The sequence below is a fragment of the Scyliorhinus torazame genome, chromosome 17, assembly GCF_047496885.1.
Source record: "Scyliorhinus torazame isolate Kashiwa2021f chromosome 17, sScyTor2.1, whole genome shotgun sequence".
Classification (NCBI taxonomy): Eukaryota; Metazoa; Chordata; class Chondrichthyes; order Carcharhiniformes; family Scyliorhinidae; genus Scyliorhinus; species Scyliorhinus torazame.
The window spans coordinates 177,301,431-177,322,374 of record NC_092723.1 but is presented as its reverse complement, the minus strand read 5'-3'; the positions used below and the strand labels follow the sequence as shown (position 1 = coordinate 177,322,374).

The 20,944-nt window shown below is 47.8% G+C and overlaps 1 protein-coding gene across 1 annotated transcript in view; it reads right to left on the bottom strand.

Annotated features, from left to right (window-relative positions):
• Window positions 1-600: 600 nt before the first annotated feature.
• The window catches only part of atf7ip2 (activating transcription factor 7 interacting protein 2), a 144,840-nt gene continuing 124,496 nt past the window's right edge, over window positions 601-20,944 (bottom strand). Inside the window, exons 11-12 of the mRNA XM_072479815.1 lie at window positions 5,442-5,527; window positions 601-1,008 (exon numbers count right to left, since the gene is read on the bottom strand). Coding sequence (XP_072335916.1) covers window positions 601-1,008; window positions 5,442-5,527 — 494 coding nt within the window. The remainder of the gene's footprint in view (window positions 1,009-5,441; window positions 5,528-20,944) is intronic.

The following is a 20,944-nucleotide window of genomic DNA, read 5'->3' as shown; positions in this document are numbered from 1 at the left end:
ATTATTGACAGAGGGCTGAACGCACATTATCTGCCCTGATGGTTGAGGATGAAACGAGGCACAAGGAGATCAAAAGGAAGCAGAAAATGTAAATACCTTCATTGAATTTGACACTTGATCACCGCAAGAAAAAAATTACGGAGAATTAAGAAGTCACAAGTTAAAAAGGGAAATATTCTAACATTTGGATCCTTTTCAACTTATGCATACAACTTTGAAAATGTCTAAAGTAGCTGCAACATTTAACTAAAAACTGGAACCTAGATTTCTAGCTCAGTGGAAAATGAACCCTTTTTAACCCAACATTGTGCTTAAGAACCATGCCTGATTTTTGAATTTACTTCTATTCAAAAGCGAATACCACAATGACAATTACCTAAATACATTTACTAACTTGCTCATTTAACATTTAGAGCCATACCAAGATCCTCTCAAATTAAATATGAATCCTTCCAGAACTGTTGCCACACTAAGCGAGCTTTACTAGTTATCATTTGCATTATCAATTGTCAATAGTTTACAAATGAAGACCACAGTTTAAACAAGAGTTTATAATGCAACAATTAATACCCGTCAATATAAATTTAATCTGTATAATATTTAGGATTCTAGCAAACAAATAGTTCGTGGTTCACAAAAAGGGCCAAAACGCCCATAAATGTCCTTTGCTCTAACTGTAAAATAATACTTGCTTCCAAGCTCAAATTGAGTCAAAGTGCAAGCCATTGGAAGAGGAAGGGCTTTTATTTCTCCAATTATTTTCCACTGTGATGAACACTTCAAATTGGGGTCTTCATGATATGCATACAACTGATAAGAGTGTACAGGGGCACATATCTGTTTAACATCTGTGATATTCCAGGAGAGTGCAATTCCTTTTGGTTTTCTCACTTGTGCCAGATTTAGTTCAGGCTTCTGGGGAGGACTTGTATTATCAGCTTCAGGAGGTAAATCAGATGTTGTCTGTATCTTGGATAGTGGAGCAGGTTGCACAGATTTAACAGAAACCTACATAATACAGAATTATTAAAGTAATTATCTATTTAAATCGATAAACTTTATAGTATGCAGTATTGCAAACATGCCACATCTTTGAAAATATGGCAAATAGTTTTTAAAAAATATATATTTATTAAAGTTTTTAACACAATTTTTCTCCCTTACAAACAATAACCCCCCCCCCCCAGTAACAAAAAAAACCCGAGAAATCGCGCAGAGCAAGATATATACATGGCAAAATTATATATTTACACAGCTTTGTACACTGGCCCTCACCCATACGTGCCAGTTTCCCCAACCCTTCATGTTATCTCTTGCTCATCCACCCTCCCAGGCAGTCCCCCCTTTCTTCTACCCCCCCCCCCCCCCCGCCCCCCGCCCCAAGGTTGCTGTTGCTGCTGACCGACCTTCCTCTAACCCTCTGCTAGATAGTCTAGGAACGGTTACCACTGCCTGTAGAACCCCTGCGCAGACCCTCATAAGGCGAACTTAATCCTCTCCAACTTTATGAACCCACCCATATCATTTAACCAGGCCTCCAGGCTGGGGGGGCTTCGCCTCCTTCCACATTAGCAAGAGCCTTCGTCGGGCTACTAGGGACGCAAAGGCCAGAATGCCAGCCTCTTTCCCCTCCTGCACTCCCGGTTCGTCCACTACTCCCAATATTGCTAGCCCCCAGCTTGGCTTGACCCGGACTTTCACCACCTGAGATATTGCTCCCGCCACTCCTCTCCAGAACCCCTCCAGTGACGGGCATGACCAAAACAAATGGACATGGTTCGCCGGGCTCCCTGAGCACCTTCCACATCTGTCCTCCACCCCAAAGAACCTACTCAACCCCGCCCCCGTCAAGTGCGCTCTGTGGACCACCTTAAATTATATCAGGCTGAGCCTGGCACACGAGGAGGAGGAATTAACCCTACCTAGGGCATCAGCCCACAGACCTTCCTCGATCTCCTGAAATATGGCAAATTCTTCACACTTACTTAAGATTATTCTCCAGCTCTTTAGTTTCCGTCAAGTACCATACATAATTTTCTAACCAAGAGGGTGCTTGTCCTGCTTGTAAAGTACCAGGAACTGGGAGCTACATTGAAGAACAGGGCCTCAAAGATGATAATTCCAAAGCCATGTGCAGATTAACTTGGGATAAATAGATTTAGGAGGGGAACATATGGCTAAAGGAGTGGTGTATGAAAGAGCTGGTGCTGGAAAGAGGAGTTATATTATACAAGGCACTGGCATCAGTATTATGACAGGAAGAAGCTGTACCATTGGAACAGGCTTTATCTGAACGGGACTCGAACCAGGGATTCCAGCAAAAAGGATAACAAGTGCGGTCTCAAGGAGCTTAAAGTAGTGAAGTGGGGGGAGAGCCCAGGTGGAAAAGTTAAAATACATAGTTTGAAAACAGACAAGCTAAGGAAGAGAATAGAGCATGTCAGAAATTCTGGTAAACTAATAGATGTAAAGTAAAGTATGAAATGTGAAAGCTAAACATCAGAGCAAAAGGACAGGTTAGAGTGCGTGGCCTAAATAAATGCTTTTAAAAGTTCATAAGGAATGAATTAAATGAACTGCAGCACAATTTCAATGTGGAGGGTATGGCATGGTAGCCATTATTAATACATGGTTCCAAGTCGGTCTGGATTGGTAAGCAAATATACCAGGTTATTAGGCATACAAGAGAAAAGGTATATGCAGACTAACAAGTCAGAAAGATGTGATTTTGTTTTTCTGTGTCTGGGATAATTTTCTGCAGAAATGTCCCAGAACCAACAAGGGGGATCTTCCAGCTTCATCGTCATTGAGGATGTCCATCATCTAGCCTCCGGATATCCATCTTTTTCAAGAGGTCAATCTTGTATTTTCAGGGTTCAACACTAGGTGATGGATATTGGGTGCCTTTTCAATATGGCGATCAGATAGGATGGTGCCTGCCCCGTCATGGGATATGGCGTAAAACTCCCAGCTGCATAATTAGGTTGCGGCCGGAGGATTCTGCGACCCCCCGCGGAGAATCCCGCCCATGGTGTGGTTTCCCTCCAGCCTCCGCAGCAGTAAACGTCCCATGGCACTGCCAAGGGACTTACTCCCAGGTGGGAGAATTCCCCAGTTAGGAGAATTCCGGCCAAATATTCTATATGTAGGTAAAACTGACATCAATGGGATGAGAAGTAGACACCTGGAGTGATCAAGCCAAATCTATTAATGGGCAAAATAACAGATTCATGAATCAGAAGCTGATTCATAGGGCTGGCACACTATTTGCCTAAAAAGGAAACCTGGGTAGCACAGTGGTTAGCATTGCTGCCTCACGGCGTTGAGGTTCCAGGTTCGATCCCGGCTCTGTCCGTGTGGAGTTTGCACATTCTCCCCGTGCTTGCATGGGTTTCGCCCCCACAAGCCAAAAATGTGCAGGGTAGGTGGATAGACCACGCTAAATTGCCCCTTAATTGTAAAAAATGAATTGGGTATGCTAAATTTTTAAAAAAAGAAACCCGATCTGGCATGATCGTATTAAATGGTGGAGTATACTCGAAGGGCTGAATGGCCTAATCCTGCTTCTAATTCTTATGTTCTTTGAAACAGAGCCATGGAAAACTGTAGAGGTAAGAGACAAGAGAAAAATAATATACAGGAATGTAAAACAAAAATAAATCCTGCCATGAGAAAAACAACAAACAGCAAAGAGTGGCAAAACAAATAGCATGAGCTACAAAAATGGAGTATGAAAAGAAACTTGTAAGCGATATGAAAATCAACACAAAAAATCTTTTGCAATTACATTTGGAAAAAGGTATCAGAAGCACTGTGTATCCTATGAAAACTGTAGATGGTGATAACTGTCAATGAAAATAAAGAAATGGCAGACATGCTGAATAATTACTTTGTGTGACTACTTACACAAAGCACTGACACAAAGTAATTGTTCAGCATATCTGACCCACTACTTCACCATCACTGACCCACTAGTGAAGAAAGAAGATGGACCTCCTGAAAAAGATGATGGATCTCTGGGATTGCGGAGGTCAGAAGAAAGACACCCTCAATGACTATTATTAGGATACCAGACCAACCCCAACATTTTGTTAGGATGCCGGACAAGACCACCAATTATTTTTCAATTGGAGGATGGCACGGTGGCGCAGTGGTTAACACTGCTGCCTACAGTTTTGAGGACCTGTGTTCGATCCCGGCACCGGGTCACTGTCTGTGTAGAATTTGCACATTAATTTGCCAGGATAGCAGTGCCAATGTGCCTGGGTGCCAACTGGAGCGTGAGTGTACTACCCTGTCCTGACCACACAGGGATCGGGCCCATAGGTGCCCTTTCCTTAAAAGGTGGGGATGGGGAGAGGGGGTGGGCTTGATGATTCTCTGAGAGGTATGTTGGGACGGGGACGGGGTGGGGGGTTGGGTCCAGAGGCTGTGGTGGAGGAACAGGTCAAAAGATTGGGGCGGCATTTAAAAATGACTGCCCAATGGGCAAGGTGAGTGTGGCCTCGACGAGGCGGGGGCGCTTTCCCGGTCGAGGCCAAACAAACGTCATAACAAACGTTAGATAGCAGTGTCATTCTTGGCGTGGCAGGCGCCGAGAAACGCTCCTCTGTATGTGCCCTGAATGGGACTCTGTTTTTTTGCATGTTAAATTGCGCCCAAATATCATTTGGCCGCAGGGTCACATTTTAGTGCAATAATTAGTAATTAGTTAGTCTCATTGACAATAAATCCAAGGGAAGAGACAAGCCAATTAATATAATAAACATTTAACAACATGATTTTTATGCAATGCCAAAAAATAAAAATCAGCTCTCGTAAATTAAAATATTCTTTTGAGATGAGTACTATATGGTGGTGTAATCCTTCATGCATTTTTTTTGAGGCTCACCTAATTAAAAAAAAAGGTATGCTTGCGTTGTGTGACCAGTGTCACTTTGGCATTGTCACACTGAAAAGTTCTCCACAGAAATCCAGCTTGGGAGTTCTAAACCTAAAGTTACATCTTTACTACAGGATTTTCTTCATCTTAGAAATACCAATGGAGGATTGCCTATTTGTCCTGCAAGGTAATTTCAAGATGATTTTGTACAACCAGCCCTTGTATTTTCCATCATTTGTGAAAACTGAGGAGCTAAAAAGTGGATTATAATCTGGGGAATATCAGTGGAAGCAGAATGACTGAATAATTTAAGATTGAACAGTTTTAAGATGCCCAATTCTGTTTGGAGATAGTCTTGCATTGTACAGAAAGGAAAGGTCATACACAGAAACATACATAGAAAATAGGAGGAGGAGGAGGTAATCCATTCATGCTGTTCTTAAATAATCTTAAACGCGTGCTTGTGAAAATATAACACTTTATAACATGCTTATTATTAACATGCTTTTCGAAGTACTGGCAATTTAAACATATTTACAATTTTTTCATAATTACTTGCCTGAGGATGCTGTGATTGTTGATCCATCATAGGGTCAGCTGGCTTTAGATTTTCAGTCATCACATTATTTCCTCTCATTGGTCCACCTAAACAAACATGTGTATTTATTGCTTGCAGTGGCTGATTTTATTAGTGTTTTATTTTGGGCTGTAAAGTAGATATTAAAGCATATGGGGGTTTAAGTTAGTTTAAGTTTGAATAATGAAAACAAAAATTAAATCCATCAGTGCCAAAGCAAAATTTTAGTGCTCTTTTTACACCGAGATTTCTTGATTGGGAAAGAACTTGCTGATATAACACTCACACAGATGTACTAAGTGAGACTAGTCTAACTGATGAAGTGCAAACTACAGAAACTGGAGCTGAATACACATTCTTATTGAATGGTTGCAAAAGCTTAAAAGTGTCATGAAGCAGTAGGAGTTTGGGATAAAGTCCATTCTGGTCCCCAAACTGCCAATGTCTCAAGGCACATACAATTCATGACAGAACCACAGAAAATATAGTGCAGAAGAGGTCCTACGGCCCATCGAGTCTGCACCTACACATGAAAAGCACCTGACCTACCTATCTAATCCCATTTGCCAGCACTTGGCCCATAGCCTTGAATGTTATGTCGTGCCAAGTGCTCATCCAGGTAATTTTTAAAGGATGTGAGGCAACCTGCCTCTATAATAATAATTTTTATTGTCACGAGTAGGCTTACATTAACACTGCAATACTGTGAAAATCCCCTAGTCGCCACATTCCGGCGCCTGTTCGGGTACACAGAGGGAGAATTCAGACTGTCCAAATTGCCAAACAGCATGTCTTTCGGGACCTGTGGGAGGAAACCGGAGCACCCGGAAGAAACCCACGCAGACATAGGGAGAACTTGCAGACTCCACACACAGAGATCCAAGCCGGGAATGGACCCTGGACCACCCTCCCAGGCAGTGCATTTCAGACCTTCACTACCCTCTGGATAAAAAGGTTTTCCTCAAATCTCCCCTAAACCTCTAGCCCCTCACCTTGAACTTGTCTCACCTCGTGAGTGACTCTTCAACTAAGGGGAACAGTTGTTTCCCATCTACCCTGTCCATGCCCCGCATAATCTTGTACACCTCAGTTAGGTCGCTCCTCAGTCAGCCCCAACGAAAACAACCCAAGTCTACCCAACCTCTCTAACATTAACATTGCAATGAAGTTACTGTGAAAAGTCCCTAGTCGCCACATTCCGGTGTCCGGTGCCTGTCCGGGTACACAGAGGGAGAATTCAGAATGTCCAAATTACTTAACAATACCCGGAGGAAATCCATGCTGACACAGGGAGAACATGTGTTCTACTCCACACATCATTAGCGGGCCTGATCTGGTATTCTCCGGGGCCTCCGCGATACTCTGCCGGGAGGAATAACCAACGGCATGTTTCACTTTGTGGTTTCAAAAATTGGGAAGTAGGCACCATGATCAATGAGGGAGAGAGAGAGGAGGTAGGACTTGCAGAGGCACGACCATGGGCTGCTGGTCCTGTCCCTGGCAGGGCTGGCTGGGGGGAGAGACAGCAGGAGTGACCAGGGGATGGACCATTTAACCCCCCCCCCCCATGGGACCGGGGAGACCAAGCACGGAATGCCATTGCAGTGGCCTGCAAGGCAGCCACCTTGTTGCGCACCCCACTGACCTCCCTCCGTGGCTGTGCAGAGTGACACTGGCCGTATGGGTGCCCCCACACCACCACCCGCAACCCTGCCCCACTCTCCACCCTGAGGTCCACCGCCCACCCCACCAACTCCCCTCCCCTCCAACCAGCTGCCACCCAGCATGTGGCCACCCAAGGGCAACGCCCATGTGGTAAACCACTGTTGCACCTGTATTAGGTAATGCAAGGTAGGACCTGTACTACAGGTTCGCCGAGTCCCTGCCTGCTGGCTGGCTCCGCCCAGTAGGCGGAGTATAAATATGCGTGTCCTCCATTCAGCAGACATTTTGGCAGTTGCTGTGGGAGGCCACACATCTTAGAGCAATAAAGCCTCCGTTGTATCCAACTCTAGTCTTTATTCAATTGATCATGCCTCAATTTATTGCTCTAAGATTTTCTAAAAGATGGACCTCCGAAACAAACCAGATCGCCTGCAGCTGGATCCGCAATCAAGCGACGCCAAAAAGGACTATAATCACTGGCGAGCTTGCTTAGAGGCGTACATCAACTCAGCGACCACCCTTGTTCCGGACGCTCAGAAGATACAGATCCTGTAAGGTTGAGCTCCAACGTGTTTCCGCTGATCCAGGAAGCCCCGAGCTACGCCGACGCCATGGCGCTTCTCAAAGAAATCTACGCACAGAAAACGAACACATTCTTCGCCAGGCACGGACTCGTCACTCGCTCTCAACTCCCTGGTGAGTCCATAGAAGACTTCTGGCGGGCCCTAATCCCACTCGTCCAGGACTGTGGCTGTCAGTCCGTTACGGCCACCAAACATTCCAACCTTCTTATGCGGGACGCGTTTGTAACGGGGATTGGGTCAGACCTCATACGCCAAAGACTATTAGAAGGGGCCACGCTCGACCGAGATGAAACAAAGAAGCTAGCGCTCTCCATGACGGTTGTCTCACGAACATTCAGGCCTACACCACCAGCCGCGCGGCCCACCCCTCCTGGACCCCACAGACGGCCGCCACAGCGGGGGCCTTACACAGCCAGTACGCCTGCGCCACACGCCAGCCCGCACACCCCGGTTGTCCCCGATGTTACTTCTGCGGCCAGCAGAAGCACCCTCGCCAACGCTGCCCGGTCCGCGCTGCCCTTTGCAAGACTTGCGGCAAAAAGGGGCACTTCGCCGCGGTGTGCCAGGCCCGCGCAGTCGCCGCTATCGCTCCCACCTCCTTAGCCTACACACAATGGGTGCAGCCATCTTCATCTCCCTGGACTATGCGCAGCCAGTGGGCGCCGCCATCTTCAGCTCCCCAGACCACGCGCGGCTAGTGGGCGCCGCCATCTTCACCTCCCGGGGCCAGGCGCGGTCAGTGGGCACCGCCATCTTCACCTCCCGGGGCCAGGCGCAGTCAGTGGGCACCGCCATCTTCACCTCCCGGGGCCAGGCGCGGTCAGTGGGCACCGCCATCTTCTCCCCCCTCAGTCCACATGCGGCCCATGGGCGCCACTATCTTGTTCAACCCCTGCAACGTGCGGCCCATGGGCACCGCCATTTTGTTCCCCGCAAGATCATCAGGCGCCGCCATCTTGTCTCCCCCACGGGACATGGACATCGACAGCATTCCAGGACCTGGGCCCCCCAGCGTCCGACGTCAGCGACAACCGATCACGACTCACCTCATGACGATCGACCAGTTTCGTCCGCACAACCTGGCCACCGCATCGACCAGTGTGAAAATCAACGGCCATGTGACCTCTTGGCTGCTGGACTCCGGGAGCACCAAAAGCTTCATACACCCGGATACGGTAAGGCGCTGCTCCCTCGCGGTACACCCCGCCAACCAAATAATTTTCCTGGCCTCCGGATCCCATTCAGTGGTGATCCGGGGGTTCTGCATGGTCACACTCACGGTCCATGACGTAGAATTCAGCGGTTTCCGCCTCTACGTCCTCCCTAACCTCTGCGCTGCCCTACTACTTGGCCTGGACTTCCAGTGTAACCTCCAGAGCCTAACCCTCATATTCGGCGGGCCCCTATCACCCCTCACAGTGTGCGGCCTCACGACTCTAAAGGCCGATCCACCTTCCCTCTTCGCCAATCTATCCCCGGATTGCAAACCCGTCGCCACCAGGAGCAGACGGTACAGCACCCAGGACAGGACCTTCATCCAGTCCGAGGTCCAGCAGCTGCTTCGGGAGGGCATTATTGAGGCCAGCAACAGCCCCTAGAGAGCCCAAGAGGTAGTCTTTAAAACTGGGGAGAAACACAGAATGGGCATGGACTACAGCCAGACCATCAATCGGTTCCCGCAGCCCGACGCGTACCCCTTCCCACGCATATCTGATTGGTCAATCAGATTGCGCAGTACCGGGTCTTCTCAACGGTAGACCTCAAATCCGCCTACCACCAGCTCCCCATTCGTAAATCAGACCGTCCATACACCGCTTTCGAGGCGGACGGTCATCTCTATCACTTCCTCAGGTTTCCCTTCGGCATCACTAACGGGGTCTCGGTCTTCCAAAGGGAGATGGACTGAATGGTCGACCAGTACGGTTTGCGGGCCACCCTCCCGTATCTAGACAACGTCACCATCTGCGGACATGACCAGCAGGACCACGATGCCAACCGTGCCAAATTTCTCCACACCGCCACTCTCCTCAACCTCACCTACAACAAGAAGTGCTCAGCCATACTCGGCTATGTGGTCCAGAACGGGTTCTGGGGCCCGATCCCGACCGCATGCGCCCCCTCATGGAGCTTCCCCTCCTCCACTGCCCCAAGGCCCTCAAACGCTGCCTGGGGTTCTTCTCGTACTATGCCCAGTGGGTCCCAAACGATGCGGACAAGGCCCGCCCACTCATTCAGTCCACCCATTTTCCCCTGACGGCCGAGGCACAGCATGCCTTCGCCCGTATAAGAGCCGATATCGCCAAGGCCGGGATGCACACAGTAGACGAGACACTGCCCTTTAAAGTAGAGAGTGACGCATCGGACGTCGCCCTCGCCGCCACCCTCAATCAGGTAGGCAGACCCGTGGCATTTTTTTCCCTGCACCCTTCATGCCTCAGAAATTCGCCACTCATCCGTCGAAAAAGAGGTCCAAGCTATCGTTGAAACTGTGCGGCATTGGAGGCATCAGCTGGCCGGCAGGAGATTCACTCTCCTCACTGACCAACGGTCGGTAGCCTTCATGTTCAATAACACACAGCGGGGCAAGATCAAAAACGATAAAATCTTGCGGTGGAGGATCAAGCTCTCCACCTATAATTACGAGATTATGTATCGCCCTGGCAAACTCAACGAGCCCCCAGGTGCCCTATCCCGAGGTACATGTGCCAGCGCACAAGTAGACCGACTCCGGACCCTGCACTACAGCCTTTGTCACCCGGGAGTCACAAGGTTGTACCATTTCATTAAGGCCCGCAACTTGCCCTACTCTGTCGAGGAAGTACGGATAATCACCAGGGACTGCCAGGTCTGTGCGGAGAGCAAGCTGCACTTCTACTGGCCGGATCATGCGCACCTGGTGAAGGCCTCCCGCCCCTTTGAACGCCTCAGCGTGGATTTCAAAGGGCCCTACCCTTCCACCGACCGAAACACGTATATTCTCAGTGTGGTCGATGAGTACTCCAGGTTCCCCTTCGCCATCCCATGCCCCGACATGACATCTGCCACCGTCATCAAAGCCCTAAACACTATCTTCGCTCTGTTCGGTTTCCCCGCCTTTATCCAGTGACAGGGGATCCTCATTCATGAGCGATGAGCTGTGTCAGTTCCTGTTCAGCAGGGGTATCGTCTCCAGCAGGACGACCAGCTATAACCCCCGGGGAAACGGGCAGGTAGAGAGGGAGAACGGGACGGTATGGAGGGCCGTCCAACTGGCCCTACGGTCCAGGAACCTCCCAGCCTCTCACTGGCAGGAGGTCTTCCCTGATGCACTCCACTCCATTCGGTCACTGCTGTGCACTGCTACTAACACACCCCATGAACGTCTTTTTGCCTTCGCCAGGAAGTCCACATCCGGGGTGTCGCTCCCGACTTGGCTCGCAGTTCCAGGACCAGTCCTGCTCTGTAGGCACGTCCGCCTCCACAAGGCGGACCCGTTGGTGGAAAGGGTGCAATTGCTCCATGCCAACCCCCAGTATGCCCACGTGGCGTACCCCGACGGCCGCCAAGATACTGTCTCCCTCAGGGACCTGGCACAAGCAGGTTCCAGACACCCACAACTCTCCGGCCCGGCGCCACCCTCCCCTCCCCCGGCGCTCCCAGCATTAAACCCACAAGGACCATCCGTCCTTCCGGTGTCCACGCCCGAGGATGAAGAGGATTTCGGCACGCTCCCGGAGTCACCGAACATCAGGTCAGCATCCACATCGCTGCCACCGCTACGTCGCTCCCAGCGGAACATCAAGGCACCAGATCGGTTAAATCTCTAACTGGCACCGGATTTCAAAAGACCATTCTTTTTCTGATAAAATACTGTAAATATAAAATCATTGCTGTATATAGTTCTCCACCACCCCCGCCGGACTCAATTTTAACGGGGTGAATGTGACGAATGTGATATAAAATAGTTACTTTAGAGATATTAGTTAATGTAATGTAGAGGTAGGCCAGTCTAATTCTGGTGAGTTCACAGACAAAGGATTTCAGACCGCATGGCAAAGCAGGAAGAGGTGTGTCCACCAAAGGAGGAGAAAAGGATGCTGGGTAATAGGGGCCAGAGGAAGGGATTGGAAGTGAGCCAATCAGAATATATCAACAGGTCAGGAGGGATATAGGATGACCTATGGGCATCGTGTATGTGAAACTTGATGCCATTTGAATGTATCAGTACAGACTCCTTTGTTCCACATCCTCACTTGATTCCAGAGGTCTACGGAGCAGGATGTGCTTCGTGCTCCTGAGAATTGAGGAAAGCTTGCAAGCTAAATAAAATAACTAATGCTGTACCTGCAAATCCATCTCTACTTTTATTGAGGCCAGACTGACGGGTAAAGAAACTTGGGATTTGACAATTGGTGCCGAAAACCCGGGATTTCTCAAGACGGTTCTGACCAACTGCGAAATCAGAATTAGACTGATTATGAACAGGAGGATGGGGAAAAAGGGCCCACAAATGTAGAGCTGGAAAATGACCACGCATTGATTTTTCCCCTCTTCTTATCGTCTGATTAGTCTGGTCACTCGCGGTTGGTACGGAAAGATCGTCTCGACAAAATCAAAGGTCAGTCTGGGGATTAGCAAATTAAACTGATGGGATATTATAATTGATAGTTCAGTTTTGGGTTAATTGTGTTGTTGACGACTGATGTGATTTCAGCAGATGAGGGGTCAGTTAAATAAGTGTTTTTAAATCTGAAGATGGTTCAACTCCATGTGTGAGTTCTGATTCGGCTTGGGTTAGGTTATGGGTTGATGTGACATCTAAAATTGAAGATGGTTCAACTCCATGTGTGAGTGTTTTAAATATATAGTTGATTAAGCTAAAATTGTACCCTTGGACTGTAGTGGCGAAGGGCGCAGTTCTGAGGACTAGTTGAGATTGTGGGGAATGCTGCATATTGGTTGAAGCAGAAGTCTCTCAAAGGGTTAACAAGAGCAGTCAAAGTTAAAGACGACAGACTGTGCTTCTCACTCAGGCCTTGAGATAACAGCAGCAGCCTGTAGTGTAATCGGATACCTTTCCTTTGAGTCAGTGAACTCCAGCAAAGTTACGTTTTGAATTAATTAAAGGAAACCAGTGGGTTTCTCCACCTCTTTGATAAAAGTTATTATTTTCGAAAGCAATTGATTGAAATTGCCAGAATCTTAAGTTTTACTTACTTGAAATAATGTTTATCTCATTTTATTTGTGAATTAATAGAAACTTAAAGAAGATCACTAACACCATTTTAAAAAGTGTAAATCTGGAGATGATAGTTGACTTTGCCAACATTTTTGTGAATGTAAGAAAAACTTGTTAAAAGAAAAATTGTTAAGATAAAGAATTAATTAAGTTGTAAATGTTATACAAGTTGTGTTAAGCAAATCGTAAATTTAGTTCTGAGTTGAGATCAGAGCTAAGCTTGCAAGTTGCAGTAATTCAATTTGAATTTTCAAACATTTTTAAGTTTTAAAAGAACACTGTTAGAACCTTTTCAATCATTTTGCCAAGAAAAAAAACAAAAAAAAACGCGCAAGTAGAGACAGGAAAGTCTCGGGTCATACAAAAGATGAGCTACGTAGTTCAATGGCTGGCCTTGAATTGACAGAAAATGATAAATTCAATAATTTAGAAAAGTCACTAAAAGTTCCGACTGCACCTGTAGCATTGTCTGCACTAATTCCAGAACCACCAGAGTATAATAATTTATATCCAGTCACTGCTCCCCAGATTTCAATCATGCCAGTAACTCAAGCCCTTTTGGGTGATAGTGTGGGTCCTGATTTACCATCTTCACGATCAGTAGAGAAAGAGGAGCTCTGTTCCGCAAGCCCAGTTAGCTCTAGGACCAGATCTCGGACAGCGAGAGAAGGGCTTGATTCTAACCAGAAACAATTAAGCATACCACCTAAATCCCTCCAAACCAAGGGGAAACCGCAAATTTCAGAACAAAGGGAGCTGCAACAGATGATTTTGAAGAGAAAGAACTCCCTCTAGTGACAGGGAGGGACGTCGAAGTCTTGGAAGAACCAGAGGAAATAGCTAGAGTGCTCCCTGGTGACACTCGGAGACAGTTGCCGATTAGGAAGATACCAATCACCTAAATTATGCTAGCCACGCCGCACTTCAGCAAGCCCATGCGTTAGACGATAGACGGACACAGATCCTGAATGCGCTGAATAGCACATTTCAAAAGCCCATAAATATTTCTGCTATCTTAGACCTAAAACCTAAGAAGACTGAAGAGCCAGAGGAATTTCTGGAGCGTTTTAATGAAATCTACCGTGGGCAGTCAGGCGACTTGCCATATCAAAATGGTCAGAATTCCCCTCAATATTGTGCTCTGTTAATGCATTGCCTACCACCTTCTGTGGCTACTGCTGTGAAATGTAATAACATGAATTGGACAGAGAATGACCCTTCCCAGATGGCAAGGGCAGTCAGATTTTATTGGAAGGAGGGTGTAGGCCAAGAAGGAGGCTCAGTTACAAAGGTTAAGACTGAGTTATGTAATGAAAAAAGATGATCTGCGACCCCAACAAGCGGCAGAAATGGTAGTTTACCAGCAGGAGCCCCAATATTGTGACTTTGGGTGGGTGGATCAGCGAGGGGGAGGATATCAAACCCACCCAAAGGGACCCTCAGCTCCTTTTTATGGCCCACCGTATGCATCAACAGCTTTACAACCGCCGCCCCCTCTGAGGGGCCATTGGTCTACTGGGAGAAGAGGACGGGGCAGATATAGAGGGAGCAATGCATGTTTTAATTGCGGCCGTGCAGATCACAGGCAACAGGAATGCCCCTTTAAAAGACAGGCAGTAGAAGGAGATTATCCGACCCAAAGGAGGGGGTACCCACCAAGGGGAGGACAGACGAGATACACTGACTTCTCCCAGGCAAACCCTTTCCCAACACAGGATTGACTAGCTAATTTAGTCATAAGGACTCTCCAATCGGACAGGGAACCTATTATCTCTCTGCAGACAGGAGATCAACATCACTCATTTGTAATCGACACTGGAGCAGCCATGTCTTCTGTGCAATCAGAACTTCGACTACCACTATCCGACCACATGCAGCAATTGTCGGGGTTCGAAGGACAGGTGTGTGAGTATCCTATTTCTGAACCTGTGACAGTCACTTACGAGAATAAGTCTGCAGATCATCAGTTTGTAGTGACTACTGGATTGGACTGTAACTTGTTGGCCCAAGATTTACTGTGTATCTTCCAGCTACAGCTAGAGTGCGGAGACGAGGGGGTAACGGTTAAATCATGGAGGATGAGATAACAGTGCTATATTTCTATCACCCCCAGTGGTGGACGTTAGACATTGAACATTCACTGCATCACGTTACCCTGGCCTATGACAGAACCGGACAAACAGGGAGTTGGAGGACAAATACCGGCCATTAATTGGGACCGAATGGCCAGTCAAAGGTACAGCCACAGTCAGGGGAAAAGAATGTACAGCCGATTTTGTTACAATACCACCACATTTATGGCCACAGTCAGCTTCGGTAAGCCCTCATATTACACGTCAGGTCCACGACCAGTACCATGCCAGGGATCTGGGGCAAATGGTAAGGAGGGCAGTGGATCATTCGGATCCAACAGAGTACGCACTTCAAGTCATGCCGGACGGCACTGCCATAAAATATTTTGAGGTCCCTGAAACAATTAACACTCGACTGCAGCATCACTGGGGACATGATGTTTTGGAATATGTCAATCCACAGGTCTGGGCGAAATACCCATCACAAGTGGGAAAGACAAATGTTACACCTATAAAGGTAACGATTAAGGATCATGTAAAGCTACCTTCCATTCGGCAATACCCCCTGAAATCCCAAGCTGCTCCGTCTATAGACAAATTAATTCAAGAGCTGTTGCAACAGGGTATTTTGGTCCCTTGCCAATCAGAATGTAACACCCCCATACTTGCTGTGCCTAAACCAGCCAAACCAGACCAGTACCGATTAGTACAGGATTTACGTTCAATCAATGCCATCGCATAGCCGTTACATGCTCTCACCCTCCAACAGGATATTACGGTGTATAGCTCCCACTCGGTCATCGCACTACTGAGGCAACTGCAGACTCGGCATCTTACCGCAGCTCGTCAGAATAGGTATGAGATATACCTTTTGAACAATCCACGTCTGACATTTAAATATTGTACCACTATCAATCCAGCCTGTTTTCTTAGCGGTCCCCCTGTCCATGAGGACGCACCTGGTCACGACTGTTTAGCCTTGATTCAGGAAACTACAACAATAAGGGACGATCTGAGAGATATTCCGTTAGAACAACCTGACATGATTATGTATGTTGATGGCAGTGCATTAATAAGCCCCACTGGCCGGAGATTGTCCGGTTATGCAATCGTAGAACAGGATGGTCTGATTCTAGAAGCGGCAGCTTTCCAGACCCCTTATTCAGCTCAACAAGCCGAACTTTTTGCCCTCACCCGTGCATGTATACTTAGGGTAGATCGTCGGGTAAATATTTACACTGACTCCCGATATGCTTTTGGGGTAGTTCATGACTTCGGACAACTCTGGAAGAATAGGGGATTCCTTACCTCGGCAAGCACGGAAATATCCCACCGGGGTTTAGTTAATGACCTACTGCAGGCCCTCCTTATGCCCGCGCAGATTTCCGTTATTAAATGCGCTGCCCACACAAATGGTAAGACCCCAGTTGACGTTGGTAATGAACAAGCAGATTGTGCAGCGCGGACAGCCGCGCAAATTCAGCAAGTGATAACAAAGAACAAAGAAATGTACAGCACAGGAACAGGCCCTTCGGCCCTCCAAGCCCGTGCCGACCATGCTGCCCGACTAAACTACAATCTTCTACACTTCCTGGGTCCGTATCCTTCTATTCCCATCCTATTCATATATTTGTCAAGATGCCCCTTAAATGTCCCTATCGTCCCTGCTTCCACTACCTCCTCCGGTAGCGAGTTCCAGGCACCCACTACCCTCTGCGTAAAAAACTTGCCTCGTACATCTACTCGAAACCTTGCCCCTCTCACCTTAAACCTATGCCCCCTAGTAATTGACCCCTCTACCCTGGGGAAAAGCCTCTGACTATCCACTCTGTCTATGCCCCTCATAATTTTGTATACCTCTATCAGGTCTCCCCTCAACCTCCTTCGTTCCAGTGAGAACAAACCGAGTTTATTCAATCGCTCCTCATAGCTAATGCCCTCCATACCAGGCAACATTCTGGTAAATCTCTTCTGCACCCTCTCTAAAGCCTCCACATCCTTCTGGTAGTGTGGCGACCAGAGTTGAACACTATACTCCAAGTGTGGCCTAACTAAGGTTCTATACAACATGACTTGCCAATTCTTATACTCAATGCCCCGGCCAATGAAGGCAAGCATGCCGTTTGCCTTCTTGACTACCTTCTCCACCTGTGTTGCCCCTTTCAGTGACCTGTGGACCTGTACTCCTAGATCTCTTTGACTTTCAATACTCTTGAGGGTTCTACCATTCACTGTATATTCCCTACCTGCATTAGACCTTCCAAAATGCATTACCTCACATTTGTCCGGATTAAACTCCATCTGCCATCTCTCCGCCCAAGTCTCCAGACAATCTAAATCCTGCTGTATCCTCCGACAGTCCTCATCGCTATCCGCAATTCCACCAACCTTTGTGTCGTCTGCAAACTTACTAATCAGACCGGTTACATTTTCCTCCAAATCATTTATATATACTACAAAGAGCAAAGGTGATTTTGATGGTGCCTAAAATGTTAAGTCAGACTAAACGATCTACTATAAATATGTCTGCTTCTGACAAGTCAATGCCAACCATCCAAGACGTCATAAGGTTACAGGAGGACGCTCCTGAGAGTGATAAACAAATGTGGAAACGGTTAGGTTGTACATATGATTCTATTTCCTCTTTATGGACCACGCCAGCACATCAGACTTGTATGTCTGATGTACTGGCTTTATGGGTCATTGAATGTGTACACTTTGCAACTCATTGTGGGGCTCGAGGGACTAGTGATTTGTTGCTGGTCACTTGGTGGCACCCTAAAATGCAGGGGTTGGCCCAGAGTATCAGTAATCGGTGTTTGATTTGTCAGCAATATAACACCGGAAAAGGTATCCCTTGTGGGATGGGGCAAACCCCGTTGCCCAGTGGTCCCTTTGAGACACTCCAAATGGATTACATTGAGTTGGAAAGGTGTCAATGTTATAAATATGTTTTGGTCATTGTGGATGGGTTCAGCAGATGGGTTGAGGCGTATCCGACTACCGATAATAAAGCTGCTACTGTGGTTAAAGTTCTGATGCGGGAAATCATTCCCCGGTACAGTAGACCAGCTCAGTTGAGTTCTGATAATGGGCCTCATTTTCTTGGCCAGATTAACCTACCTCCCTTCTCCAGTGCTATTTTACAGGTGTGGAGCATGATGGGGTGGCTACGCACCGTCTGTGATATTTGGCCTCACCTCGCTTGGAGTGTTATTGGCGACGGACATAGAAAAGGGGAATATTATCTATATTTGTAACCCCAACCAATCTACAAGGATACATCACCTATGCAAAGGTGATGTTCTTCGCTGCCCCCATATACGAAGACATGGTATCGACTCATGGAAGGTCGTCAAAGTTAAGGAGAATGCAGGAGTCATGAAGCAATTGCACCGGTCCCGGCGATGGGAAGGGAACATTATATGGACATTGCCTTGTTTTTGGAGTACATGTAAATTTGATCTTGGATGCGTTAAGATTGGTGCGATAAAGGTAACATCAGACCGGCAGGAGAGCGTAGGAAGAGATTGTGAGAGAGAGAGGGACGAGAGAAAGGACGGGGCGTGTGAGAAGGGAAGTACAGCTAGAATGTAGGTTATCGGGAGATACACTTAATTTAGTTAAAGGCCAAACTGAGGAAAACCTGGGTAGTATAAATCACTTCTACCAGATTTACCACCGCTTGTATGGCCACGGACGGGTTGTCTGCTATCCGAACCCCGCAGCGGTGTCTAGGTTATTTTCTGTTTCACCGCTTTGGGGAACTCCCCAAACGGTGGTTCATTGTCAGCGTTCCGAGCCACCGCCCGAGCAGGTCACTCTTCCTTACGATCCGGGTTCAGCACCACCGGCTATTTGCCTTCCCCTTCCTCGGGATAATTCCCATTCACAGTATGATAGGCTGCAACGGTGGAGGGCATATATACCTAGCCACTTCACTCCCAATAGGGATTCCCGGTCGTACGAGAATTGTTTCAGCAGTGAAGGATACGGCTGTTTGCTGGTGGAGGTGGAAACGAATATAACATGTCTGTTCCCCACCTGTACGGACAGGAGGTGCCATATCACCCAGGCGTCTGGCCAATGCGTTTGTTACAACACCACTTGCGTTCCATTGAACGCCGGCCTCCAGCTCCTTTGTGGCTGGGGGAATGTCTCTCATATCACTGTTGGGACAAGGGCTTTCCGCATTGCTAGGCGGCCCGAATGGGCGTTTCGAAGCTAGATAAACTGGGCTACTGGGGAGTTCCTTGGCTGTCAGCAATAGGAATTATTTTATTTGTGGCCTTACCCATCTTGGGAAATGAAACCTTGGGAGCCCTCGGGGCAATAACCAAGGAATTGTCTCAGCTACGGTTGTTTGCAATGCAGAACCGGTATGCTCTTGACTATCCTCTGGCCCGTGAGGGTGGGGTATGCGCCATAGTGCAGGGCAAGTGTATCATGGGAGTTCAGGACTTGACCGCTAACATCACTAAATTTATGGATCACATACGGGATCACCTGGACGGAATGCAGGATCCTGGCTCTTGGGGTAACTGGGAATTTGGAGGTTGGAAGGACTGGTTGATAAATATGGCCATGTATTTAGTGGTGGCTATCGGCTGCATCTTTGTGGGCCTAGCCATCCTTAAATGTGTGATGGGTAGAATGCGGGGTGCACTGGAACAGATCAACGCCCCTAAAATCTTAACTGTGAAAATCCATGAGGGTGCAGCAGATGAAGGGGGGCTAAGCCAGGAATTGGAAATGCAGCGACGGATCTTTTTAGATGAGGAACCGTAGCTATGGATTGGATAGTTCGGTTATCATGGAATGATAATAGGAGGGAATGACGAATGTGATATAAAATAGTTACTTTAGAGATATTAGTTAATGTAATGTAGAGGCAGGCCAGTGTAATTCTGGTGAGTTCACAAAGGATTTCAGACCGCATGGCAAAGCAGGAAGAGGTGTGTCCACCAAAGGAGGAGAAAAGGATGCTGGGTAATAGGGGCCAGAGGAAGGAATTGGAAGTGAGCCAATCAGAATATATCAACAGGTCAGGAGGGATATAGGTTGACCTATGGGCATCGTGTATGTGAAACTTGATGCCATTTGAATGTATCAGTACAGACTCCTTTGTTCCACATCCTCACTTGATTCCAGAAGTCTACGGAGCAGGATGTGCTTCGTGCTCCTGAGAATTGAGGAAAGCTTGCAAGCTAAATAAAATAACTAATGCTGTACCTGCAAATCCATCTCGACTTTTATTGAGGCCAGACTGACGGGTAAAGAAACTTGGGATTTGACAAATGTGGTAAACCACTGTTGCATCTGTATTAGGTGATGTAATGTAGGACCTGTACTACAAGTTCGCCGGTAGTCCGTGCCTGCTGGCTCCGCCCAGTAGGCGGAGTATAAATATGCGTGTCCTCCATTCAGCAGCCATTTCGCCAGCTGCTGTGGGAGGCCACACATCTTAGAGCAATAAAGCCTCAGTTGTATCCAACTCTAGTCTTTCTTCAATTGATCGTGCCTCAGCCCACAATCGCCCCAATAGGAGGGTGCAGAGCGGGGGCTATGGAGTACACCGCTGGCGTGGGTAGCGCCAGCCAAGGGAACCCCTGACAGTAGGGACCTGTGTCAGGGCCAGAGGCTCCCATGGTGCCGGGGACCAATGGGGCCAGGTTGTGGAAGGCAGCAGCTGGGTGTGGAGATGGAGAAAAGAGGGGCACATGCGGGGGCAGGGGCTGCAGTGCAGGCTGGGGCCACCATTTAGCCCGTTTCACCATTCTAACGTGTCTTACTTTCACCCCCCACAGACAATGGACTTCGGGGGCGAAATTCTCCCCCAACGGCGCGATGTCCGCCGACTGGCGCCAATCAGACGGGCATCGGCCGCCCCAAAGGTGCGGAATGCTCCGCATCTTTGGGGGCCGAGCCCCGACATTGAGGGGCTAG